Source organism: Macaca nemestrina, chromosome 13 (assembly GCF_043159975.1).
Source record: "Macaca nemestrina isolate mMacNem1 chromosome 13, mMacNem.hap1, whole genome shotgun sequence".
Taxonomy (NCBI): domain Eukaryota; kingdom Metazoa; phylum Chordata; class Mammalia; order Primates; family Cercopithecidae; genus Macaca; species Macaca nemestrina.
Window position 1 is genome coordinate 44,363,385 of NC_092137.1, and position 27,290 is coordinate 44,390,674.

The 27,290-nt window shown below is 39.7% G+C and overlaps 1 protein-coding gene and 1 pseudogene across 4 annotated transcripts in view; one reads left to right on the forward strand and one right to left on the reverse strand.

The window, feature by feature from the left end:
* LOC105464941 (protein phosphatase, Mg2+/Mn2+ dependent 1B) overlaps positions 1–13,173 on the forward strand; it is an 87,414-nt gene extending 74,241 nt beyond the window's left edge. For 2 of the 4 annotated variants that reach the window (XM_011713095.2, XM_071076642.1), the window contains exon 6: positions 555–2,298. In XM_011713095.2, the coding sequence (XP_011711397.1) occupies positions 555–584 (30 nt within the window). In that variant the 3' untranslated portion in view covers positions 585–2,298. Of the gene's footprint in view, positions 1–554; positions 2,299–12,975 lie in introns of those variants that run through there. The other 2 variants (XM_011713091.1, XM_071076643.1) reach the window with 2 other exon arrangements.
* LOC112423748 (small nucleolar RNA U13) lies at positions 8,360–8,449 on the reverse strand (annotated as a pseudogene).
* Positions 13,174–27,290: the final 14,117 nt, after the last annotated feature.

Sequence of the window (27,290 nt, forward strand, 5' to 3'; positions counted from 1 at the left end):
TAAAGATTGCAGAATTGTCCATTTTGTTACAAATTTTTATTAGTTATTAATAAATGGAATAATTATGGGCAGTTTTTAAAATAGTGGCAGGTGAGAGTTTTTGTTTAAAGGGATTTTTAAATTATAGATTATTCACAAGGGGGAAATATTTTAAAAAACTTTTTATGACTGTAGAACATTAACTTTTCTTCTTTACGTTTATATCATGTGTCTGAAGTTGCTTTAAGTTACCATAAATTGAAACTTTGGAATCTTTGGATGTTATAGCTGATGTTTTGATGTATTTTTCCAATGCCAGAATATTCTTAAGTGCTTTGAGAAAGGAAGGCATTTGATGGAGAGGGGAGGAAAATAACCCAACCCAGTTATCTATCTATATTAGATACACGTGTACACACACAATATACAATACACAACATCTCTCTGTAAAAGTACCCTTTTCAGACAAAGAAAGGAAGGTAACTTGTTCATCAATTTTGTTTTCTTTTGAAATTCAATCCAGTCTGGAAGTGGTATAGGTAAATAATAATATTCTTCCTTTTCTCTTCCTGTAGGGTGCTGGAGATCTAGAAGACCCATGGTAGCCTTAAAAACCTTCTAAAATGCTTTTGATTCTGAAAATTGGGGGAAAAAACTTTTAATCACAATTTTCTTCAATACAAGGGGAAAATATTCTTGTGGATTCCCAACGTTTTGTGATATGAGCAGAATATCATTAGCATTTCCCATCATTCGTTCATATTTGTGTTTTCTGACAGTTGCCACTTGTAGCATTGCCTGTACTACAGTATTTTTTGCCAACCTCAGGCATACTCATTACATCTGTATTGAACTTTTGGCCCTAGAAATCAGTGGAGTTATTTCACCACAAATCAACAATGTGCCTGAGGTGCATGGGAAATATAGTTAGCTATACTCTGAAAATACATTATGTTTTTTTCTTTAAACAAAACACACAACATGTAAGCATGTAAGAGTAAAGAATTGTATGATATGTTCCTTTTTTCAGTTCACCAAGTTGGAAGCCTTTTGCAGCTCTGTGGCTTGGAATTTCATTTGAGCAATTTCTATAGGATATGTATTTATTATTGATTGTTATTTAATTTTTTTCCAATCTTACCTGTATTACCAAACTGGGTTCTCCAATAATGTCCAAATTGTAATGTTGCCTTGCTTCAAGATAAAGTGTATTTGGGAATAATATTATAAACCCTTACAAATTTTATGCATGTATCTACTGCATCCTTCAACTCTCCCTAGAAAATCTTTTGAAACCAAATGGATTAATTTATGGCTATTTATAATTTGCTTTGACATTTCACTGTTGGAAATTTTTTAAAGATGAGATTTGTCTTTATAATGTAAATTGTGATTTTTGTTTTACATGTGGGTTTCTATAGTTTTAATTTTTTCAGCTTTTAAGATACGAGTTTTGTGTAATTTGGTATTTTTAATCATTTATGTTATTTTAAAAACTCAGAATATCACATTGAAATTACTATAAATACATTTAAAATTATCTATTTTAGATCTAAGGAAATATTACAGAGATATTTTCATGGGTTCAGTAACCTTTCATTTTGTAACATTGGGCACGGTACAGAGTGGCTGTCACATAAGGTACTTGAAGATTTATTAGTTTAATTCTATTTTTACAGTAACCTTGAATTCTTCTGAGTTTTGCATGTATTAAATTCAATTAATGCTGAATATGAAGAGTAAAGTATTTATCTGAAAGAAGTTACTGGGTTAGGAGAAGTAATGAATGTATCCATTTGTACATGGTTTACATGTTGTGGATGCTTTGTAAACATTTTCCTATATGTTTAAATTGTGTTTCAGCAGGATGTAATTGCCCTTGTGTATAGTTAAAATGAGTCATCATCTGGTCCTGTGTGAAATGGAATTCATGGTATTTTCTGTAACATTTTCCTGAAGCTGTTTGTGGAGAGCCACACGTTTAAATACAGACAGCTTTCCTGATCATTTGATTTATTGTGCACCTGATTTTTGGTTTAAAAGGAATTATTGCCACAATATATTTTATTTATTCTTTAGATTTTAGCCTTGTAAGTTAAAGTGCTTTACATGATGATGTGAAAAGCTGTTTGTCCCTTAACTGGGTTTGGGGGGTTGTTAAAAGATAGGGAATGAAGAATGCAAAATGGTTTATTGTTCAAACTGTCCACTCTGATCCAACCCTGTACTGATAGTACTTTCCAGTATGATATTGTGATGTTTCATACAATGCAGTGAACATAACCAACTTGTTACCTAAATAAAGAATTGATAAAAACAGTGTGACATATTACTATTTGGTATGATTCAGTTTTTAATGTTATTTTAAACTTCTTATGTGGTTGGCATACTTGTGAAAATTTAATTCCAAATAGGAATTATCCAAACTCTACAGGACAATATTAACCCCTTCTCTACTCCAGAAATATTTATACTCCTTTTTGAAATACTTGCCTTTGGCCGGGTGCGTTGGCTCTCGCCTGTAACCGTAGCACTTTGGGAGGCCAAGGCGGGTGGATCACAAGGTCAAGAGATCGAGACCGTCCTGGCCAACATGGTGAAACCCCATGTCCACTAAAAATACAAAAATTAGCTGGGCGTAGTGGTGTGTGCCTGTAATCCCAGCTACTCGGGAGGCTGAGGCGGGAGAATTGCTTGAACCCAGGAGGCAGAGGTTGCAGTGAGCCACGATCGCGCCACTGCACTCCAGCCTGGGGACAGGGCGAGACTCCGTCTCAAAAAAAAAAAAAAAAAAAAAAAAAACCTTTTTCATTGGGGGTTACTGGTGCTTGAAATAGAAATAATGTATGAGTTAGTAAAAGAAAAACCGATGTTCAGTGTTTACTCATCTGAATTTCCTAGCCTGGGTATTCTCAAGTATTTTGGTCTCAGGACCCATTTATACTCTTACAAATTGTATATTCCAATGAACTTTTGCTTTTATGGGTACTATTGATATTTACTATATTAGAAATTAAAACAGAAATTATACACACTGTTTTAATTTGTTAAAATGATTACATGTTAACATAAACTATTTTATGAAAAATAATTGTCTTATAAGTTAAGATACAAAAATGCAGTGTAAAAAGAAGGACCAGTTTTCATTTTTGTGAGCCTTTAATATTGGGCTGAATTCTTGTTTGTGCTTCTGCGTTCAGTCTGCTACAGTGTGGTGCGGCCCGATGGTTGAAGTATATGAAGAAACCTGGCCTCACACAGATAGGTAGTTGGAAAACAGGAGTATTTTAGTAACTTCAGATAATTGTAGATATCAAAACTTGACAACCGATAGTTTCTTGAAGGTTGGTTGCAATGTGAAATCGGAAAGTTTATTAGAGGACTTTTCTTAGTTTGTTATGTTAAAATCCACTGGGTCTGTCTTGCATTTTTAATGGACCTTCTGGCTATGCATGATTTTGTCACATCATGAACTGGTCATTTGGAAAATACTGGTTCACTGAATTATGCAGTTCTTCTAAATACGAATCCATTATTCTGCAGTGATTAAAGTTTTTTGTTAAGGGTGGGCATGGTGGCTCATGTCTGTAATCCCAGCAGTTTGGGAGGCTGAGGCAGGCAGATACCTGAGCTCGGGAGTTTGAGACCAGCCTGACCAACATGGAGAAACCCTGTCTCTACTAAAAATACAAAATGAGCCAGGCGTGGTGGTGCATGCCTATAATCCCAGCTACTCGGGAGGCTGAGGCAGAAGAATTGCTTGAACCCAGGTGACAGAGGTTGCAGTGAGATGAGATCGTGCCATTGCACTCCAGCCTGGGCAACAAGAGCGAAACTCCGTCTCAGAAAAGAAAAGACCACTTAGCTGAATGTTGTGGTAGCTTGTGCCTGTAATCCCAGAGGCTAAAGCAGGAGGAATGCTTGAGGCCAGGAGTTTGAGACTCACCTGGGCAATACAGCAAGACCTGGTTTCTACACACACACAAATTTTAAGTACTCTAGCATGGTGTCACATGCCTATAGTCCCAGCTACTTGGGAAACTGAGGCAGGAGGATTGCTTGAATTCAGGAGTTCAAGGCTGCAGTGAGCTGTGATCCAGCCACTGCACAGCAGCCTGGGCAACAGCAAGACTCCATCTCGAATTTTAAATATATGTGCCTTTTATATTGAAAAAATTATCTTAAATTTTAAAATAACATTGTGAAGGAATAAACAATCTAAGCAACAAATGCTTCCAAGCTGCTTCACCGTTAGTTTATTAACCTGAATAGAATTTACCACCAAGAGTCATATTTCTTAATGCTAAAGTAGAAATCCATTGGGAGTTGCATTGTCACTGAAAAAAATTATAATGAAGGCCAGGCGCAGTGGCTCACACCTGTAATCCCAGCACTTTGGCAGGCCAAGGCGGGCAGATCACTTGAGGTCAATGGTTCAAAATCAGCCTGGCTAAAATGGTGAAACCTGTCTCTACTTAAAAAAAAAAAAAAAATACAAAAAGTAGCTTGGTGTGGTGCTGCGTGCCTGTAGTCCCAGCTAGTCGGGAGCTGGAGGCAGGAGAATCGCTTGAACCTGGGAAGTGGAGGTTGCAGTGAGCCAAGATCGTGCCACTGCACTCCAGCCTGGGCGACAGAGGGAGAACCCGTCTCAAAAAAAGTTATAATGAACTGGTCTCCCTATATGAAAATAATGGCACTGCCTTGCCAGTTGTCATTCTTTCTATCTAGGCTTTAAAATGGTTTTTAATAACAGGAGAAATAGTGTTAGTTGGGGAAAAAAATGTTTCTGTAATCATATTAGCCTTACATTTGAGTCAGGAATTACAGCCTCATTAGTTTACTTTTCAAACTGCCTGATATATTTTCCGAAACCTTGGAAAATGCACAAACCAGAGCAATATATGGTGCCCGAGTCTTTATCCAACTTCAATACTTGAAATTAACCTGAACATGTCCATCAAATATCTTTTGCTGGCCAAATATTATTCTTCCTTGTCTTGAATTTAAGGTTATATTTTTTAAATGACATCTCACACTGACATTTCCTCTTCCAAATTGTCTTCATTTGTGTTTTGAAGTTCATCTGGTATAAGTATTAAGGGAAAACGTGGTAAGATTTCTTGTGGAACACGTTTTGAGAAGCTAAACAGTATTTAGTGAAAAATAGCAAATTGTGATGTTTTTCACATATTAGAAAATTCCTAGTTGTGCAAAAAATCCATTGTATATGTAAAATAGTCAAATGCTGACATAATTGTTAAGATGAATTCAAGGGATGATTTAATTTCAAAGCAATTCTGAAGTTACTTTTTAAATTCTGTATTAGAAAATGCACTTAAATGAAGTTACTTGCTTTTAGTTCATAATGGGCATTATAACAATTTGCACTCTTGTTTTTATGCTAAATTGCTTTTAAGTTTTTTTCTATTCAACTTTGGGAGTTATTTTGTGAACCCTAAAGAAAATGCTAAACAAGTGTTTGTGTTTGCCCATTGTTTTGATGATTTGTGTACGTTACATTACGGTCTAGAAGTAATAAATGTAGCTACTAATAGAGAATACATTGCTTTTCAGGCAGCATCACCGCCATTTCTCACTTCCTGCTGGCTTTTCTGGCTGTGGTATTTTCTCCCCCTTATTTTCTGTTTCCGTTTTATTTTGCCTGCAAACACCTCTAACTAGCATACTGTTTTGTGCTCAGATATAACTGGTAGATATGCTCTTCTAATTCGGAGGTGAGGGGCACTTAGTGTTAGGAAGTTAGTATTTCTGTTATCTCATAAGTATCCACAACTCCAGTGGGACACGAAAGAGCCAGACCTTTTATGTAAGGGTAGAATGAAAGATTGGACTTTACTTCTTTTTCTTAATTAATAAGCCTAGTTTATAATATTGGCAACGGTGTGTTTTTAATGAATAAATCTGTACAACAAATGTATTCGTTCCATGTAACATTCACCTATCATGAAAACAGTTTTGCATTTGAGATGAAGAGGACCAGTACCACCCAGGAGTTATTCTAATAGTGGGTCTGATACCTTCTTTCCCTCTCCTGAGTCGTTTACACTTACTTTTTTGGGCAGTGATTATGAAGAGGTGGTTTTGCTTCATTCCTAAGTCTTGAAGTTATGAAATGCAATTTATTATTTATTATTTGAGATGGAGTTTCACGTTTGTTGCCCAGGCTGGAGTGCAATGGCACGATCTCGGCTCACTGCAACCTCCACCTCCTGGGTTCAAGCAATTCTTCTGCCTCAGCCTCATGAATAGTTGGGATTACAGGTGTCTGCCACCATGCCCAGCTAATTTTTTTGTATTTTTAGTAGAGATGGGATTTCACCCTGTTGGCCAGCCTGGTCTCGAACTCCTGACCTCAGGTGATCTGCCCGCCTTGGCCTCCCAAAGTGCTGGGATTACAGGCGTGAGCCACCGCACCCAGCCCGAAATGCAATTTATCTTAACAAAATTCCACAGTAACATGATATAGAGCACCATGGGGTTTATTTTCATGAGATTTTGCCTATGAATAATCATAATAAATCGATACAGTATAAAGCTTATTTAAAATATTTAATATTTGCTATTAAAATTGTACTTAAGACTGCTTATAATTGATATGGCACTTTGGTTCTACTGAAGTATACTCTTTTTTTTTTTTTTTGAGACGGAGTCTGGCTCTGTCTCCCAGGCTGGAGTGCAGTGGCCGGATCTCAGCTCACTGCAAGCTCCACCTCCCGGGTTCACGCCATTCTCCTACCTCAGCCTCCCGAGTAGCTGGGACTACGGGCGCCCGCCACCTCGCCCAGCTACTTTTTCTGTATTTTTTAGTAGAGACGGGGTTTCACCGTGTTAGCTAGGATGGTCTAGATCTCCTGACCTCGTGATCCGCCCGTCTTGGCCTCCCAAAGTGCTGGGATTACAGGTTTGAGCCACCGTGCCCGTCTGAAGTATACTCTTGAAAGTTTCTGGGTTCAGGCCGGGCGCGGTGGCTCAAGCCTGTAATCCCAGCACTTTGGGAGGCCGAGACGGGCGGATCACGAGGTCAGGAGATCGAGACCATCCTGGCTAACATGGTGAAACCCCGTCTCTACTAAAAATACAAAAAACTAGCCGGGCGAGGTGGCGGGCATCCGTAGTCCCAGCTACTCGGGAGGCTGAGGCAGGAGAACGGCGTGAACCCGGGAGGTGGAGCTTGCAGTGAGCCGAGATCACGCCACTGCACTCCAGCCTGGGCGACAGAGCGAGACTCCGTCTCAAAAAAAAAAAAAAGAAAAAGAAAGTTACTGGGTTCTGCCGGGCACAGTGCCTCACGCCTTTAATCCCAGCACTTTGGGAGGCCGAGGCGGGTGGATGACCTGAGGTCAGGAGTTAGAGACCGGCCTGGCCAACCTGGTGAAACTCCGTCTCTACTAAAATTAGAAAAATTAGCTGAGGGTGGTGGCGGGTGCCTGTAGGCCCAGCTACTCAGGAGGCTGAGACAGGAAAATCACTCCAGCCTGGCGACAGAGCTAGACTCCGTCTCAAAAAAAAAAAAAAAATTTAGGGGGAGCTTGAACTATACATAAACATTCTTAAGAGTTCTAGTTTACTTCTGACTGTAAGTAATTTTAAAATGTGAAGTCTTCATGAAAGTTCTGTAGGCTCCTAAAGATCCTATACTCCAGGAGTTAATTAAATCCAATAACTTTAAAACATATTTTAAATGGTTGTAATAATATATTTTACATGTATGATCAAAAACCTTAATGTAAACTGAAATTATGTCACTAAAATTCCTAACTGAAAAAAGGAGGGGAGAGGAGGAAGAGGGAGAGAAGGAGAAAGGAGGAAAACCAACAGAAAATTTGGGTGGCGTGCACCTGTAGTCCTAGCTATTTGGATGCTGAAGCAGGAGGATCCCTTAAGCCCAGGAGTTCAAGTCTGCAGTGAGCTACAAATGCGCCACTGCATGCCAGCCTGGGTAACAGAATGAGACCCTGTCTCTAATGCAAAAAAAAAAAAAAAAAAAAAAAAAAATTCCAGTTGGATAAGTATGAAATAATTTGCATTTCTGATTACATGTGAGAAGAACATCTTTTCTATATATATTGGCCATTTGAGTTTCCTCTTTTCTGAATTGAATGTTCACACCTTTTGTCCATTTTTCCATTGGGCTTGTCTTTTTCTAATTTATTTGTCTGTTTCTATATAGTCTAGATACTAATCCTTTGTTATGTGAGCTGCAAAACCTCTCAGACTGTTTTGTTTGTTTTTCTTTGTTTATGCAGTCTTGCTATTTGTCTTTTTTTTTTTTGCTGTGTGTTTTTCTTGTTTAGGAAATCATCCTCATCCCAAGTTCATATAGTCTCTAATTTTTTAAATTTATACATTTTCATTTTCATGTCACATGGATAATGTAACAAGGCTGAGGGGAGGCACATCTCACACATAAGTGTGAAAACCCAATCATGCTTGTGAACTACAGAAGGATCTGCAATGTTACCTTCCAGCCATTTTAGAAATCTTCTACCTCCCAAGCACATATGCTTGGTTAAGTTTTTAATCATTCTTGAATTTCTTGTTACATAGTGTATGAACTAAGGAATCTTTTTTTTCCCATCCAGCTAACTAATTGTGCCAACACCATGCCACCCCTGTCAAATTCCCATTCCCCAAATATGTGTGGTCCATTTGTAGTTTCTTCTGCTCTATTGTTTTTTTGTCTAACCCTGTGGAAATATCACATCATTTTGATTACTATAGCCTCATAAGTGCTAACATCTGGCAGGTATACATTGTCTTCACTATATTTAAATTTAGTTCCTTTTATTTTTTATTTTCAAGACAAGTTCTCTGTTGCCCAGGCTGGAGTGCAGTGGCATCATAGCACACTGCAGCATCGAACTCCTGTCCTCAAGCAATCCTCCTGCCTCGGCCTCCCAAAGTACTGGGGGCACAGACATGAGCCACCGCAGCTGGCCTAAATCTAGTTCCTTCTAATAAAATACAACTAATAATCCACATACTAATATTAAGAGCTTGCATCCATTTGGGGATGTAATATTGAAAATTGTTCACCCTACCTATAATCATTTTGTGTGTTTCTGTTGTACATTTACATTTTTAATTGTACTATGGGACCACGTTGCTCACTCATTTTAATCTATCACTCCCTTTCCTCCCCCTATAAAACAGGGTCAGTAACTACCATGCCAAGCCATGTGGGAGCCTAAGGCAAATGGAAAACTCTGTAGTGATTCTTTTTTTCAGAAGAGCGTAGATTGTCTTATTTAAAAATTTTATATTATGTTCATCATTTTGCATTAGTTTTGATTTTTTTAATGTTGCATTAAAATATCTAAAATTTTAAAAAGTAAAATATTTATCTCGATTACTTGCCATTCCTTAAATTTTGTCCCCAAAGCAAGTGCTTCACCCTAGTCCCAGATGATATGTGAATTCCCGGGCCTTTGAAAAGACCGTTTTCCTGATTTAAGGCAGATGTTACCAAGAAGGAATAACTCCTTAGCCTACTAGTACCCTTTAGCATAAAACAGCGTTTTCAGGGGCGGCTCAGTAAAATGGAGGGAGCGCTAAGATAGAGAGTCCCAAGCTCCAGCAGCAGCCAGTTGCTGCTGGCTTCCTTAGGCAGTGTGCTGTCTTTTAATACTTTGAAAACATGACGCTGAGAGAAACAAAGCAAGTTATAAGGGGATGTCTTGTAAGTAAATTTGTCTCCAAAATTAATTCCAAAACACACTTCATATTTTAATGTCTTTAAAATTGGGAAGCATCTTTATTTTTTATTTTTCATTTATTTATTTATTTTGAGAGGGAGTTTCACTCTTGTCACCCAGGCTGCAGTGCAATGGCGCGATCTCGGCTCACTGCAACCTCCGCCTCTCAGGTTCAAGCGATTCTCCTGCCTCAGCCTCCCAAGTAGCTGGGATTACAGAAATGCGTCAGCACGCCCGGCTAATTTTGTATTTTCAGTAGAGACGGGGTTTCTCCATGTTGGCCAGGCTGGTCTCCAACTCCCCACCTCAGGTGATCTGCCCGCCTAGGCCTCCCAAAGTGCTGGGATTACAGGTGTGAGCCACCGTGCCCGGCCAGGAAGCGTCTTAAATCAATGGCATCTTAACAATTGTCATTGACTAAGGCAGCCATCATGACATAGTTGCACCAGCTTGGTCTATCTCAATTCACAATTGGGTTTTGTACTGTGTCGGGAATACATGTATTATATTTAAGTGCTGTTTAAAATGTCCTCAAGGTCAGGCGTGGTGGCTCACACTTGTAATCCCAGCACTATGGGAGGGTAACGTGGACAGATCACTTGAGGTCAAGAGTTCAAGACCAGCCTGGCCAGCATGGCGAAACCCCGTCTCTACTAAAAATACAAAAATTAGCCGGGCGTGGTGGTGTACACCTGTAATCCCGGCTACCTGGGAGGCTGAGGCAGGAGAATCGCTTGAATCCAGGAGGCAGAGGTTTCAGTGAGCTGAGATCACGCCACTGCACTCCAGCTTGGGTGACAGAGCAAGACCCTGTCTCAAAATGTCTTCAAATGATTATATTATGATTTGGTATGTAACACAGAAACAACAGCATATGTGAGATTAAAAAAAGATCTATCCTAAAACCCTGTTATAAGTATGAGAAAATAATCTTAAATGTTAACCAAACATTATTTCATAGTTTAATTGGCAGCATTTTTTCTTAACATATAAAAGAATGGGGCCAGGCGCGGTGGCTCGCGCCTGTGGTCCCAGCACTTTGGGAGGCCGAGACGGGCGGATCACGAGGTCAAGAGATCGAGACCATCCTGGCTAACACGTGGAAACCCCGTCTCTACTAAAAATACAAAAAACTAGCCGGGTGAGGTGGCGAGCGCCTGTAGTCCCAGCTACTCGGGAGGCTGAGGCTGGAGAATGGCGTGAACCCGGGAGGCGGAGCTTGCAGTGAGCCGAGATCTGGCCACTGCACTCCAGCCTGGGCGACAGAGTGAGACTACGCCTCAAAAAAAAAAAAAAAAAAATGGTACATAAAATAATGGAATCTTAGAGTTTATGAAATATGATAGGTACATTTTATGGATATGTAATATGTACATATAAAAGACACATGAAAATAATTAACTTTAGAACAGTGATTACTTTTTTAAAGGCATTGGGAAAAGTGAGGTTTTTATTTTCTCCTTAAAAAAGGTAAAGATGTCAAAATGTTAAATCTGGGCAATAGGTAAAATTGTATTATTTTCTCTAATTTTCTGTATGTTTGAATTTTTCATAAAATCTTGAGTTAAATAAAATACAAAAACAAAATTCAGTGTCCTAAATTGCCTTTCAAGAAGAGGGTACATACACATTTACAATCTTAATAGTATACAAGAGTACCCATGTTTTTCACTTTCTCACCAATGTTGCACATTGCCAAGCTGCTGGGTAAAATATTGTAACCTACATTTTCTTGATTTAATCCCCACTTACTTGATTACTAGTGAGTGAAAATGTTTTTCTCATATTTGGTTATTCTTTTATGATAAGCCTGTTCACACATGTTAATTGGCAGCATTTTTTCTTAACCTATGAAAGATACTCTGTTTACACATTTTTAATTTTTCTTGATTTGTGAGAGCTCTTTATATATGTAGGATTTTAACCATTATTCTGTTACATATGTCATGAATTATTTTCCCGAGTTCACCATTTGCCTTTCAATACTGTAATATTGTTTATGGTTTGTTGTTGTTGTTTTTAAAGAAAGATATTCACAGATTGGACTAAGAGCAAAGGACATCTAGCCATACTGAAATCACCTAATTTTTGAAAAAGCCACAATCTCAACCTCATAGGGTTTCCCCCCTCAAAAAAATCACGTCATGCAACTTCTGAGATTTTTCTTACACAATAACTTTTTGTTTTGATGCCAGCTTTTCCTACAAGCAGAATAAGGACTTTCTACTCTCTCTGATTGATGCAGTACTAGAGAGGGTTAAGATGCTCAGAGCTGAAGAGTCTAAGAGAGCTCTTCTTGGTCAAAAATATTCCCTTTTACCCTTCATATGCCTTTTTAAATCAAATAGGGTTTATTTTATTTTACATTAAAAGAATTGAAAATTTACGTACAGTAAACTACAAAGACCTTTTGTGTTAAATTTGATATGTTTCAAGAAGTGTCATACTTTTACATTCAGAATTTTCAGAATTTTATTTAACAGTTTCATCAACCTTCAGTTGCATACAAAGACAATTTTTTATATCCTAAGTAAATATTTACATATATTTTCTTTTAAGACATTGGCGTTTTGAATATTTGTACTTTAATACAACTGGAACTTATTTCTGAGGTAAAAATCTAATATAACATTTTCCTATAGATTTTTCCATTATCCCCTTATACCAGCTATTACATAAGCCAATCTTTTCTCATTATTTGAAGTTGTCCTTTATTATATATTCATGTATATGCTTGTATTTTTATAAGCATTCTATTTTATCGTTTTGTGTTGTGTGTCAGTACAATGTCATCTCAATTATCATAGTTTTATTATACATTTTTTATTATCTGATAGGGAAAATGCCCCTTATTATTCTACTTTTACAAAAATTGAATGTGTTTATTCTTCCAGATGATTTTTTCAATAATTTGGCCAAGATTTCTCTGCCAAATAAAAATCTCATTAATGTGTCGATTGAATTGTTACATGTGTAGATTAATGTAGGGGTCATTGGTATCTTTAGCCAAGGTGAGTTCCACCAGGAAGATGCTACATCTTTCTATTTATACAAGTGTTTTTAATGTCCCCAGTACAGTTTTGTAGTTTTCTCCGTATGGTCTACACCTTTCTTAAATTAATTCCTTGTTATTTTATATTTCTCATTGCTGTGATGAATGAACGCCCCTCCCCAGTATATTTTAAATGTATACCTTCTTAGACAACTAGTTTTATTTACTTACCACCCCCAATCATGCAAGAAAAAAGAAAATTATTTCAATTTCTATCATTTCCACCAGATGGCAGTCTTGGGCACATCCATTTGTAAACCTGCTGAGAGGTCTGGTGACAAGAAAGGCAGTGGCTGGCAGACCTTCCAAGCACCCAGAAGCACACGGACAAAAAGGTTGCTTTGTAAACCCGAACGAAAAATAAACCCAGCATTATATAATTATAGTATTTGTACTGTTGTTAACCTTTAATCTTATAACCCATTAGTGGAGACAGAGAAGAACTGTCACTGTGCCCTTCAAAATCATATTTTTTCCTGTCCATGTGATAAACACCTGTGGCTTCTTGGCAGCACTTTTGGTTTGATTCCAGGGACTCTTATGGTTAAAGGCAGGCTTTAATCTGGCATTGTTTTCCTTCTCCTAAAAGCATCATTTAAATCAGAGGTTACTGGATTTCTAAATGGTTAAGACTATCTTCCGACTGGTTTTTACCATTCCCAGATCTCTTCCAAAAGGAGGTGGTGTGCATAGTTAATATGAAAGGAACTGGCTTGTTCTACGTGAATACAAATCTGAATAGCTCTTCTATATTAGACCTTTTTTTTGGCTTTAGTGACTTCTAATATCTATATTTAGAAATGTATAGCGAATTGAGATATATATGTGTGTGTGTGTGTGTATAGCTATGTGTATATATATACACATATACATACTATTTATTTTGGGGGCTTTTGGCTTTTTTAGGGTGGGACACATGAATCTGGCAGTTGAGACAGAATGTTTCCTATAGTGGTGTAATAGTGTACAATACTAAACTAATGAAATGTCTTTCACCATCAACAATTTACGTATCCATGCTGATTAACACTAGAAAAAATATGCCAAAATAAACTACATTTTCTAATCTGCTTTCACACCAAAAAAACAACACACACACAGCTGCTTGCCCATTTGAGAACAGCCAATAAAGCAAACTCTTTGAATGATTTGTGGTTTTGTGTCCCCAAAAGTTTTAACATAGTAGTTCTGAAGATTTATCGTGTGTGTGTGTTTCAAAGGTAGAGTAATAAATTTTATAGCTGGGCAGATCTTTAACGATATAGTTATGAAATCTCAAAGTTGAGAAAACGCTGAATGCCAGATGATCTTTCAGCAGCCTCTGGTCTGAGTGTCAGGAATGAGTTCATTTCCATCTTTGATCAGCTCTGCTTGTCCTATTGCATCTCTGCTTCTTCTACTCAGTTGTCTTATTAGCCCTTGGGGCTATGAAAATAAATATTTAAAAGCTCCTGGAACCCACAAAAAACACTGAGCCTTGAGAGAGATGTAGCTGATCTGAGTCACATATGGTAACAACTTTTTATTTCCCTGATTATTCTTCCTGTTCTGTACAATGACTAGAGAGAATAAAACTACATCAGGTACAAAAACCACCTGCCTTCTTAATTAATGACCTTTGTTATAGATTAACTTCTCCTTTGTTGTCCTGCTTCTCTTAGACCAGATGACAGAAGACCCAGATGACAGAAACACCCTCTGTAAAAGGTGTTCAGTGTACCTTTCCCAAGAGAAACACTGCCTGTAACCAAATTGCTGTAACTATGTGCCAACCTTGTAAGAAAAATGTTGCAATCCTGCCAAAAACTCCTGTCTCTGCCTACGTAAATGGAACCTTCAGCACGCTGACTCCATTCCTTTGGAGCTGGTGCTCCTGGGTGGGCTGTCCTCAAACTCTGCGCTTGAATAATCTCTGTTTAAATTAGATTCTGACCTTTTTGATGATTTTCCGTTGATAGGGCCAAAATTTAACCACAGCTATTAGGATGACTCCCAGCATATTCTTTTTTCTGTCTCCCATTATTTCATTGATTACCATTATATATCCTAACTCCAACTGTCTTCACCATCCAGGACCCTTTTCTCCCAATGTGCTCTCATTTTCTTGATCATTCTTAAAGTATGCAACCCAGAACTGAGCATTTATGTGTAGCAGAACTGTCTCATCCTTTATTCTCATTAATACTTTTCTGTTCTTCTATTTAACACCCAAATATTGAACTAGATTTTCTGGCAACAGTAACTGCATGTTACTGTTTGAGTCCTTCAAGCTTATTTTTACTGCCTGTAAGCAATCTTTTTCCATTCCATACTTGTGTGGTTGGTGTTTTGGTTAACCTATTTTGCAGGACATTTATTTGTTCCTATTAAGTTTTCTTGGGTAAAATTCATTAACCTTTTGAGTTGGTTGTGGATTTATCTAAGATATCTAAATATCTAAGATATTTAGCTATCTTCTTTCCAGTTACTCAAAAATTTCATACGTAAACCTCCCATACTGAATGAAACAGGTCCAAGTACTCAGGCCTTGTGGGAGGCCTCAGAAACTTCTCTTCAGCAGGATGCAAGTTGACCAATCTTTTACTCAATACCCATTAGGTAAGAATTTCAGCAATGTGCTGATCAACTTATCTGCTCATATTTCTCCAGTGTATCTACAAGGATATAATAGGATTTTACATTCTTCACAGAAGTCACTTGCATATAACCCAACTTATGTGGAGGTTTCACTTTGACCTTTTCCTCTAGGTCCTTGCAAATTTCTGGTGTTGGTTTCTGCTTGTGGTATTGCTTGCATTATTTATGCATTTTAAAAACTCTGAGTTTGTTATAATTCTTTCTGTGTAACGGCTGATTTCTTGGTTTTGTTTTTATTGTTGTTTTATTATTTTTAGGTGCCTCTGCCTTTTTATTCTGTATGTTATACTTCAATTAAAATATTTTTAAAAATATCCCCGATGCATTAAAAAAAATCAACACTACAAGTTGCTCTGCAACCTGAAGGCCAACTGTAGCAGTGTAGGTTGATCAAGGTAGAACAGTGCCTCACCCACAGACACCATTCATATCACAGACATGTGGACTTAGATGCAACCACTCTCCAGCAAGTAGCAGGAAAGTGTTCTAATTCTAATAAAACTAGTACAGTTATATTGCAACAAATACCTGACAGGTGGAAGTAACGTGACTTGCAAAAAAAAAGTGCTTTTTTTGGAAGTGGTTTTTCCAATTTGCCAAAGACGCCACATGGGCCAGCAGCAGCCCTGGAGCCTTGAATTCCTCTGGGAGAGGAGACGAGGTAGCTCTGCACCCTACATTCTCTCCTACCTGATATATATCCTCTTTCTTTAATTAAAAAAAAAAATGGCAAAAGCCGACACTACAGGACTGTGGCACAGGAATTAAGCAGCATCTGAGAAATCTTAAAGGACCAGCTTTAGTTTCCTAGGCTGGAGTTCAGCCTTTTTGGAAGGGCCTGTGACACACTCAGTATGTCCTTCTACCTCTTATTCTCTTGACTTCCTCAGTCACCAGGGATGAGAAAATAGCAAATGAGAAATAGTGGAAAGGAAGGGAATGCCCCAGATGTAAATAACATTGTAAATTTCTGCAGATATACATATTACGTATAATGTGTATATAGATAGTGTATATTTTTGTGCACATTTCTGTATATATGCTATACTTCAATAAAATTTTATTTTAAAGAACCTTGGATAATGCAATACACCTTCATATATATTTATTTATATGAGGTTTCTGTTAGTGGAAAACATGGAAACAGTTGGATAGATGTGGATATGCTTTGGAGAATATAAATTAAAATATAGATTACATGTATGAAAAAGTCACTTTCAGGGAAGGAGGGTACACCTTCCAAGAGACAGGCAACAGTTTAGTCAGGGTAAGCTAAACTGCTATAACGGAACCAAATCTGTAATGTTCAAACATAATAGAAGTTTATTTCTTGTTCATCTATAGACCAGGCTAGGTGTTCCAGGTCAGAGGCTTCTTCTCTTCTGTGTGGTGACTCAGGTTTGAGGCATTTTGCATCTGGTGGCTACCTATCACCCAGGGCCTTATTGTTATGTATATCCCACCAGCACAAGGGGAAAGAGAGTAAGGGAAGGGGACCCCAGCTTCTTCAAAGCCTCAACCTGAAGGTGGTGCACTTTATTTGTATTCACACTTCATTGATGAGAACATGGCCACACTTAGCTGTAGGTGCAAGGTGTGGGGCTGAGAAACTGTATCCCTGGTAGGTAGCTGCATCACAGCCATTCTTCAGAGCAGGTAAACAGGGTCCATCACTTCAGAGAGATGCGGCATACATATTAAGGCACTGTGAACAGAGAAAACAAATGATTCAAACACAAGCTTCAAAAATGAGATACCTCCACACGCCCACCAGAATTACTAAGATTAAAAAGACTGATGATACCATATGTTGGCAAAGGTGTGTAACAACCAGACCTGTTGGCATTATTGGTGGAAGCATAATGACATAATCATGTTGGGAAAAGTTCTGAGGTTTCTTTCTTTTTTTTTTTTTTTTTTTAAATTATACTTTAAGTTCTAGGGTACATGTGCACAACGTGCAGGTTTGTTACATAGGTATACATGATGTACCATGTTGGTTTGCTGCACCCATCAACTCATTATTTACATTAGGTATTTCTCCCAATGCTATGCCTCCCCCTTCCCCCTACCCCCCAACATGCCCCAGTGTGTGATGTTCCCCGCCCTGTGTCCATGTGTTCTCGTTGTTCAACTCCCACCTGTGAGTGAGAACATCCGGTGTTTGGCTTTCTGTCCTTGCGATAGTTTGCTTAGAATGATGGTTTTCAGCTTCATCCATGTCCCTTCAAAGGACATGAACTCATCCTTTTTTATGGCTGCATAGTATTCCATGGTGTATATGTGCCACATTTTCTTCATCCAGTCTTTCATTGATAGACATTTGGGCAGGTTCCAAGTCTTTGCTATTGTGAATAGTGCCACAATAAACATACACGTGCATGTGTCCTTATAGCAGCATGATTTACAATCCTTTGGTTATATACCTAGTAATAGGATTGCTGGGTCAAATGGTATTTCTTATAAAACAAAACATACACCTGCAATTGTCCCATCATTTTCATGCCTGGATATTTACCTAAGAGAAATAAAAACATATGTCCTGCCTAGTGCAGTAGCTCACACCTGTAATCCCAGCATTTTGGAAGGCCAAGGCAGGCAGATCACTTGAACCCAGGAATTTGAGACCAACCTGGGCAACATGACAAAACCCCATCTCTACTAAAAATACAAAAAATGAGCCAAGCGTGGTGACACATGCCTGTGGTCCCAGAGACTCTGAGGTGGGAGGATCACCTGAGCCCAGGAGGTTGAAGCTGCAGTGAGCCATGATTACTGCTTTCCAGCCTGGGCAACAGAGTGTGACCCTGTCTCAACAAAGTAAATAGGCCAGGCACGGTGGCTCACGGCTGTAATGCCAGCACTTTGGGAGGCCAAGGTGGTGGATCACCTGAGGTTAGGAGTTCGAGACCAGCCTGGCCAACATGGCAAAACCAACCCCATCTCTACTGAAAATAAAAAAAATTAGCCAGGTGTGGTGTTGGGCACCTGTAATCCCAGCTACGTGGGAGGCTGAGGCAGAAGAATCGCTTGAATCCAGCAGACGGAGGTTGTAGTGAGCCGAGATCACGCCATTGAACTCCAGCCTGGGTAACAGAGCGAGACTGTTGTCTCAAAAAAAAAAAAAAGGAAAGAAATCAACATATGTCCACAAAAAGACTTGTACAGGAATGTTCTGAGCAGCCCTATTCCTAACAGTGTCAAAAGGAGGACAGCCCAGCTATCCATCAGTAGGAGAATAGATCACTGCAGTATAATCACAAAATGGAATGCTACTCAACAATAGAAAGAACTATCACTCTATGCAGCGGCATGGATGAATCCCATAACATTAAGCTGAATAAAAGGAGCTTTACACAAAGAGTATACAGCATATGACTATGACTACATGACTTTCTAGAAGAGACAGAACTAGGACGAAAAAGAATCAGCATGGTGGCTGTCTCAGTTGGGCAGGGGAGCTGGAGGTTGACTGGGAAGGGGCATGAGGGAATTTTCTGGGATGACTGGAATGTTCTGTATGGTGATAAGAGGCTTGGGCTATACACGTAGATGCATTTGTCAAAATGTAGCACATGTTCACTTAAGATGTATTCATTTCATTGTATATAAATTTTATCTCAAAGGATAAAATTTATAAATGAATTTTAATCATATGCTTGTTGAAGTATTTAGGGGGAATGCACTATTACTGAAATTTATCTTGAAACGCATAAAGAAATAAGAGGGCTGGGTGGATAGAGGGATGCATAGATGGATAGGTCTGTGATAAAACGTTATGAGACATCCAGACTGCTCAAAATGGAGAAACAGGAACTGGATTGAGTCTTTCACATTATGCAAATAATGTGAAGGCAGGCAAAGGCCAGGTGCAGTGGCTCACGCCTGTAATCCCAGCACTTTGGGAGGCCGTGGCAGGCAGATCACGAGGTCAGGAGGTGGAGACCATCCTGACTAACATGGTGAAACCCATCTCTACTAAAAAAATACAAAAAAATTAGCCAGGCGTGGTGGGGGCGCCTGTAGTCCCAGTTACTTGGGAGGCTGAGGCAGGAGAATGGTGTGAACCCGGGAGGCAGAGGTTGCAGTGAGCCGAGATCACACCACTGTACTCCAGCCTGGGCGACAGAGCGAGACTCCATCTCAAAAAAAAAAAAAAAGAAAAGAAAAAGAAAACCAGGCAAAATACGTGAAACAAAGGCTTATAGACACTGGGCTATAGGCAATATGAAAATGAGATTGCTGATAGAAGGTTAAAAAATGAAGTGTGCCCTTTGGTTTCACCAGCTTCCTGTCTAGAAGCAGTTTCCAGGCCATAGCACAGAGTATGTGAACCCAGACAGAACTGGGTAGTCTTACTGAGTTAGCAAAGGGAAATCTGAGTTTAGAGAGCCCACAGTGCTATATTTCAGCCAGAGAGCAGTGAGCTGCATGGAGAGAAAGGACCCTAGAAACCTGCAGAGGTTTCCTTCAAGTTTTTACTTTTTGTTTTGAGATGGAGTTTTGTTTTTGTCACCCAGGTTCAAGTGCAATGGCACAGTCTCAGCTCACTGCAACCTCTGCCTCTCAGGTTCAAACAATTCTCCTGCCTCAGCCTCCTGAGTAGCTGGGATTACAGCTACCATGCCTGGCTAATTTTTTGTATTTGGGTTTCACCATGTTGGCCAGGCTGGTCTCAAACTCCTGAGCTCAAGCAATTCTTCTGCCTTGGCCTCCCAAAGTGCTGGGATTATAGGCATGAGCCACCATGCCCAGCCTCCTTAAAGTGTGGCTGAGTACTGAGATCCTATACGGGTGAGAGAAAACCCCACCCAAGATCTGAAACAACTACAGGCAGACCTTGTTTCAAACTTCACTTTATTGCACTCCACAGACCCTGCATCAAGCAAGTCTTATGAATGAGCAAAGAAAGTGGTTTCTTGAGATGGAATCTACTCCTGGTGAAGATGCTGTGAACACTGTTGAAATGACAGCAAAGGATTTAGAATATTCCATAAACTTAGTTGATAAAGCAGTGGCAGGGTTTGAGAGGACCCATTTCAATTTTGAACATTTTACTTTGGGTAAAATGCTACTGAGAGGTGACAACACGCTAGCAGCCCTCGCTCTCCGCACGGCCTTCGCTTTGGCGTCCACTCTGGCGGCACCTGAGGGGCCCTTCAGCCCGCCATGGCACTGTGGGAGCCCCTCTCTGGGCTGGCCTAGGCCAGAGTCAGCTCCCTCTGCTTGCAGGGAGGTGTGGAGGGAGAGGCACAGCAGGAACTGGGGCTGCAGGTGGCTCTCGCAGGCCAGCTGGAGTTCCGGGTGGGCGTGGGCTCGGCAGGCCCCACACTCAGAGCGGTTGGCTGGCACCGTGGGCCCCGGGCAGTGAGGGGCTTAGCAACCAGGCCAGCAGCTGTGGAGGGTGTGCTGGGTCCCCCAGCAGTGCCGGCCCGCCAGCTCCGCACTGGAATTCTTGCTGGGCCTCAGCTGCCTCCCCGTAGGGCAGGACTTGGGACCTGCAGCCCGCCATGTCTGAGTCCCCCCTCCGCAGTGGGCTCCCACGTGGCCCCCCGTTTCCTGGCGCTCGGTCCCATGGACTGCCCAAGGGCTGAGGTGTGCAGGTGCTCCTTGGGACTGGTGGGCAGCTCCGCCTGCAGCCCCGCCTGCAGCCCAAGTGCGGGATCCACTAAGTGAAGCCAGCTGGGCTCCTGAGTCTAGTGGGAACTTGGAGAATCTTTATGTCTGGCTAAGGGATCGTGAACGCACCAGTCAGCACTCTGTGTCTAGCTCAGGGTTTGTAAATACACCAATCAGTACTCTGTGTCTAGCTCAAGGTTTATAAATACACCAACCAGTACTCTGTATCTAGCTAACCTAGTGGGGACTTGGAGAACTTTTCTAACACTCTGTGTCTAGCTCAGGGATTGTAAACGCACCAATCAGCACTGTGTCTAGCTCAGGGTTTGTAAATACACCAATCAGTACTCTGTGTCTAGCTCAAGGTTTGTAAATACACCAATCAGTACTCTGTACCTAGCTAACCTAGTGGGGACTTGGAGAACTTTTCTGTCTAGCACTCTGTGTCTAGCTAAAGAATTGTAAATGCGCGAATCAGCACTCTGTCAAAACGGACCAATCAACTCTCTGTAAAATGGACCAATTAGCTCTCTGTAAAATAGACCAATCAGCTCTCTGTAAAATGGACCAATCAGCAGGATGTGGGTAGGGTCAGATGAGGGAATAAAAGCAGGCTGCTCCTGCCAACAGCAAGGGGCTGTGGTTCAGTTCCACCAGTGGAAGCTTTATTCTTTTGCTCTTTGCAATAAATCTTGCTGCTGCACACTCTTTGAGTCCAGTGCTGCGTTTGTGAGCTGTAATACTCACCGTGAAGGTCTGCAGCTTCATTCCTGAAGCCAGCGAGACCACGAACCCACCAGAAAGAAGAAACTCTGAACACGTCCAAACATCAGAAGGAACAAATTCCAGACACACCATCTTTAAGAACCATAGCACTCGCCGTGAGGGTCCACAGCTTCATTCTTGAAATCAGTGAGACCAAGAACCTACCACTCCCAGACACACTACCAAACAGCATTGAATGCTACAGAGAACTCTTTCATGAAAGGAAGAGTCCAATGATATAGCAAACCTGTCTTAGTTTAAGAGGTTGCCACAGCCACCCTAACCTTCAGCAACTCCCACCCTGATCACCCAGCAGCTGTCAACATCAAGGCAAGACCCTCCACCAGCAAAAAGCTTAGGATTCACTGAGGGCTGAGATGATTATTAAAATATTTTAGCAAAAAGCATTTTTAAATAAGATGTACTTTTTTAGACATAATGCTATTGCACACATAATAGACTACAGCATAGTGCAAACATAACTTTTATATGTACTGGGAAACCAAAATGTTTGTGTGGCTCCCTTTATTGTGATACTCACTTTCTTGTGATGGTCTGGAACTGAACCCACATCTCCAAAGTGTGTCTGTATTTGAAAGGAGTAGGCAGAACAATGAATAAAGTATACACAGGTCTAGGAGGAGTTTGTGTTCTCATAAATCAGAGTGAAACAACTTCATAAGACAAGCGGCGTCGAGAAGAATCCTTAGAAGAGCGTGGACTTACTAATGGGATGAAGTTAGCCCTAGACTAAGTGTATCTCTGGATTCATCCTAACAATTCCTTTTTTTCTTTCTTTCTTTCTTTCTTTCTTTCTTTTTTTTTTTAGACGGAGTCTTGCTCTGTCACTCAGGCTGGAGTGCAGTGGTGTGATCTCGGCTCATTGCAACCTCCGCCTCCTGAGTTCAAGTGATTCTCCTGTCTCAGCCTCCCAAGTAGCTGGAATTACAGGCATGTACCACCACACCCCATTAATTTTTGTATTTTTAGTAGAGACAGGGTTTCACCATGTTGACCAGGCTGGTCTCGAACTCCTGACCTCAGGTGATCTGCCTGCCTCGGCCTCCCAAAGTGCTAGGATTACAGGCATGAGCCATCACGCCCGGCAGACCCATCCTAGCAATTCTTAAAATCAAGTCTCAAAAAGTTCAAACCACTGTGAACCAGAACCAAATCTAACACTATTTAAAGGAATACAACAAAACCCAGTAACTACCAATGTAAAAGTCTCCATTTCTGGCATCCAATAAAAAACAACCAGGCATGCAGAGAAGCAGAAAAAATATGACCTATAAGCAAGAGATAAGCTAGCCAACAGAGACTGAGAAATGGCAAAGATGATGGAAGTATCAACAGGTAAGTTAACACGGCTACTATTAAATATGGTCCTTTTGTTCAAGAAGACAGAGGAAAATATAGGCATGATGAGGAGAGTTGCAGAAAAATTTTTTAAATACAGCATTAGAAATTGTAAAGAAAAATATAATATCTGAAATAAAAATCTATTGGAATGAATTAACATTAGATTAGATACTGCAGAACAAAAGATTGGTGAGCTTGAAGAAATAGCAGTAATTATCCAAAATGAAGCACAGAGAAAAATGATAGGAAAAACAAAACATTAGCAACCAGTGAGAAGAAAACATTAGCAACCAGTGAGAAAATATGAAGTGGTTTAACGTATATGCAGCTGAAGCATCAGAAGAAAGGATGGTGAAAAAATAAGGCCTAAAATTTTGTCAAAGCTGAGAACTATAAACCCTCAGATACGAGAAGTCCAAAGAACCATAGCTGGATAAATAGGAAGAAAACAACACCACATCACATCATAATCAAATTGCTAAAAACCAGTGATAAAGAAAGTCCCGTAAAAGACAGTGAAAGACATTATGTATAGAGAACAAAGGAAAGCATGACAGTATATTTCTCACTGGAAGCTTTGCAAACCTGAAGACACTGAAGAGACATCTTTAAAGCCCTGAATAATCTGCCAGCATAGAATTCTTTACCCACCAAAAATAACTTTCCAGTGTTATTTGGACAAAGATTCTTTCAGCTAAACAAAAGCTTAGAAAATTCAAAAACTTTATAATTTTTCTCGTTTTTTATTATTTAAAAGAAAATTCTTTGTTCAAACAAAAATAATATAGGTTGTATAGCATATTTATAAGTAAAATGTATGACAAAAGATAGGAAAGAGGAAATGGAGGTATGAGATTCTTACACAATACATGAAGCTGTATAATATTATTTAAAGGTGGAATGTGATAAGACAAAAGTGTATACTGTAAAATTCAGAGCAACTGATTAAAAAATAAAGAGGTATGGCTATATGGCATTTAATGAAGATAAAATTAAATCATACAAATCAATTCAAAAGAAAGCAGAAAAAGGAAAAAATAAAGAGCAGGTACAACAAATGAAAAACAAATAGATTCATAGTGGGCATAAACCCAACCATATCTATGATTAAACCCAACCATATCCATGATTAGACCAAATGTAAATGGTCTAAACACTTCTGTAAAAGGCAGAGATTATCACCTGATGCAGTGGCATATCCTGCGGTCCCAGCTACTCAGAGGCTGAGATGGGAGGATTGCTTGAGGCTGGCAGTTCAAGGCTACAGTGTGCTATGATTGTGCCAGTGAATAACCACTGCATTCCAGCCTGGCTGACATAGCAAGACCCAATCTCTTTAAAAAAAAAAAAAAAAAAAAAGGGGGGGGGGCAGAGGTTATCCAGTTAGATAATATAATCATTTATGGAAAGTTCAACTATATGTTACCTACAAGAAAACTTCTTTAAAAATAAAGACACAGATAAAGTAAAAGGATAGGAGAAAATGTACCATAAAAAGTACTAATCAAAGGAAAGCTAGAGAAGACCAAAATTGAAGGACTCATGCTTACTAATTTCAAAAACTTACAAAGCTAACAGTAATCAAAACAATGTGATACTGATATAAAAATAGGCATATAGGCTGGGCGTGGTGGCTCACGCCTGTAATCCCAGCACTTTGGGAGGCCAAGGTGGGTGGATCACGAGGTCAGGAGTTCGAGACCAGACTGGCCAACATGGTGAAACCCTGTTTCTACTAAAAATACGAAAATTAGCTGGGCTTGGTCGTGTGTGCCTGTAGTCCCAGGTACTTGGGAGACCGAGGCAGAAGAATCACTTGAACCCAGGAGGCAGAGGTTTCAGTGAGCTGAGATCATGCCATTGCACTCAAGCCTGGGAGACAAAGGAAGACTCCGTCTGAAAAAAAAAAAAAAGCATATAGATCAATGGAATAGAATTGAGAGTCTATAAATAAACCCATACATCTATGGTCAATTGATTTTCACCCAGGGCGAAAGGGCCATCCAATGGGGAAACAATACTCTGTTCAATAAATGGTGCTGGGACAACTGGATATACACATGCAGAAGAATGAAATTGGATTCCTGTTCACATCATATACAAAAATTAACTCAAAATGGATCAACTTAAATATGAGAGCTAAAACCATAAAATTCTTACAAAAAAACATAGGGGCAAATCTTTATGATCAAGAATTTGGCAGTGAAAGACAGGACATCAAAACACATGAAACTAAAGAAATATAGATCAATTGAGCTTCATCAAAATTAAATACTTTAGTGCAACAAAGGACACCATGAAGAAAGTGAAAGAATCTACGTAATGAGAGAAAATATTTGCAAATCATATATCTGATAAGGGTCTAATATCAGAATATATAATTAAGGCTTACAACTCAACAAAAAGACAAAACAGCACCATTCAAAAATGGGCAAAACCCAGTTAAAAGTTTGAATAGACATCTCTCCAAAGAAGATAGTAAATGGCCAACATGCACATATAGGGATGCCCAACATCATTAGTCATTAGGACAATGCAAATCAAAATCACACTGAGATATCACTTCACACCTACAAGAAAGGCTATAATTGAAGTAGGGAAAGTGTTGGAGGATGTCTTAGTCCATTTGTGTTGCTTTACAGGAATACTTGAGGCTGGGTAATTTATAAAGAAAAGATGCTTATTTATCTCATGTTTCTGCAGGCTGTACAAGCAGCACAGTGCCAGTATCTGCTTCTGGTGAGGGCTTCAGACTGCTTCTGCTCATGGTGGAAGGTAAAGCTGAGCTGACGTGTGCAGAGATCACATGGAAGCAAGAGAGGGGGGAAAAGCCTAGTTTGTTTGTTTTTGTGTTTGAGACAAAGGACAAGGTCTTGCTCTGTCATGCAGGCTGGAGTGCAGTGGCATGATCACAGCTCACTGCAGCCTTGACCTCCTGGGCTCAAGTGATCCTCCTGTCTGAGCCTCCTAAGTATCTAGGACCACAGCTGCACACCACTATGCCCAACTAAGTAAAAAACAATTTTTTTTTTTTAGAGATGGGGTCTCCCTATGTTGCTCAGGCTAGTCTCAAACTCCTGGGCTCAAGTGATCCTCCGGCCTTGGCCTCCCAAAGTGCTGGGATTACAGGCATGAGTCACCACGCCTGACTCCAAGTTTTTTTTAACAACCAGCTCTTGCGGGAACTAACAGAGCAAGAGCCCATTCATTACTGCAAGAAAGGCAGCAAGACATTCATGAGGGATCCGCCCCTATGACCAGAAACACCTCCCATTAGGCCCCACCGCCAGCACTGGGAATGAAATTTCAACATGAAGCTTGAGGGGACTAACATCCAAACCGCAGCAGGAGGATGTGGAAAAATTGGAACCCTTGCACATTGCTGATAGGGATGGAAAATTGTGCAGCCACAGCAGAAAACAATGTGGCGGTTCTCAATAAGTTAATCATAGAATTACCATATGGCCCAGCAGTTGCAGTCCTGCACGCTTACCCAAAATTGTAGAAAACATTTTGGCTATTCGCAATAACCAAAAAGTGGAAATAATACAAATTTTCATTTACTGATGAAGGGGTAAACAAAATGCAGCATATATATATATATATATATATATATATATATATATATATACACACACACATACACACACACACACACACATACACACACACACACACACAATGGAATATTATTCATACATAAAAAGGAATAAAGTACCAATATGTGCTACAACATGGATAAACCTTGAAAACGTTATAAGTGAAATGAGTCAGACACAAAAGGCAGAATTCTGTATGATTCCATTTTTATGCAGTGTCCAGAAAAGGCAAATCCATAAAGATAGAACGTGAATTAGTGCTTGCCAGGGGAAAGGAGAGTGGGGAAGGGGAGTGCCTGCTAAAAGGGTAGGGGGTTTCTTTTTGGTGTTATGAAAAGATTCTGGAACTAGATAGTGGTGGCAGGTACACAACATTGTTAAAGTACTAAATGTTACTAATGGTAAATATTACATATATCACAAGAAAAAATAAAGCTAGGTAGCTATATTAATATCAGATGAAGTAGATATTAGGACAATGACTGATACCAGGGAGAAAGAGAGACATATCATAATGATAAAAGGCTCAATTAATTGGCTGGGCACGGTGGCTAACACCTG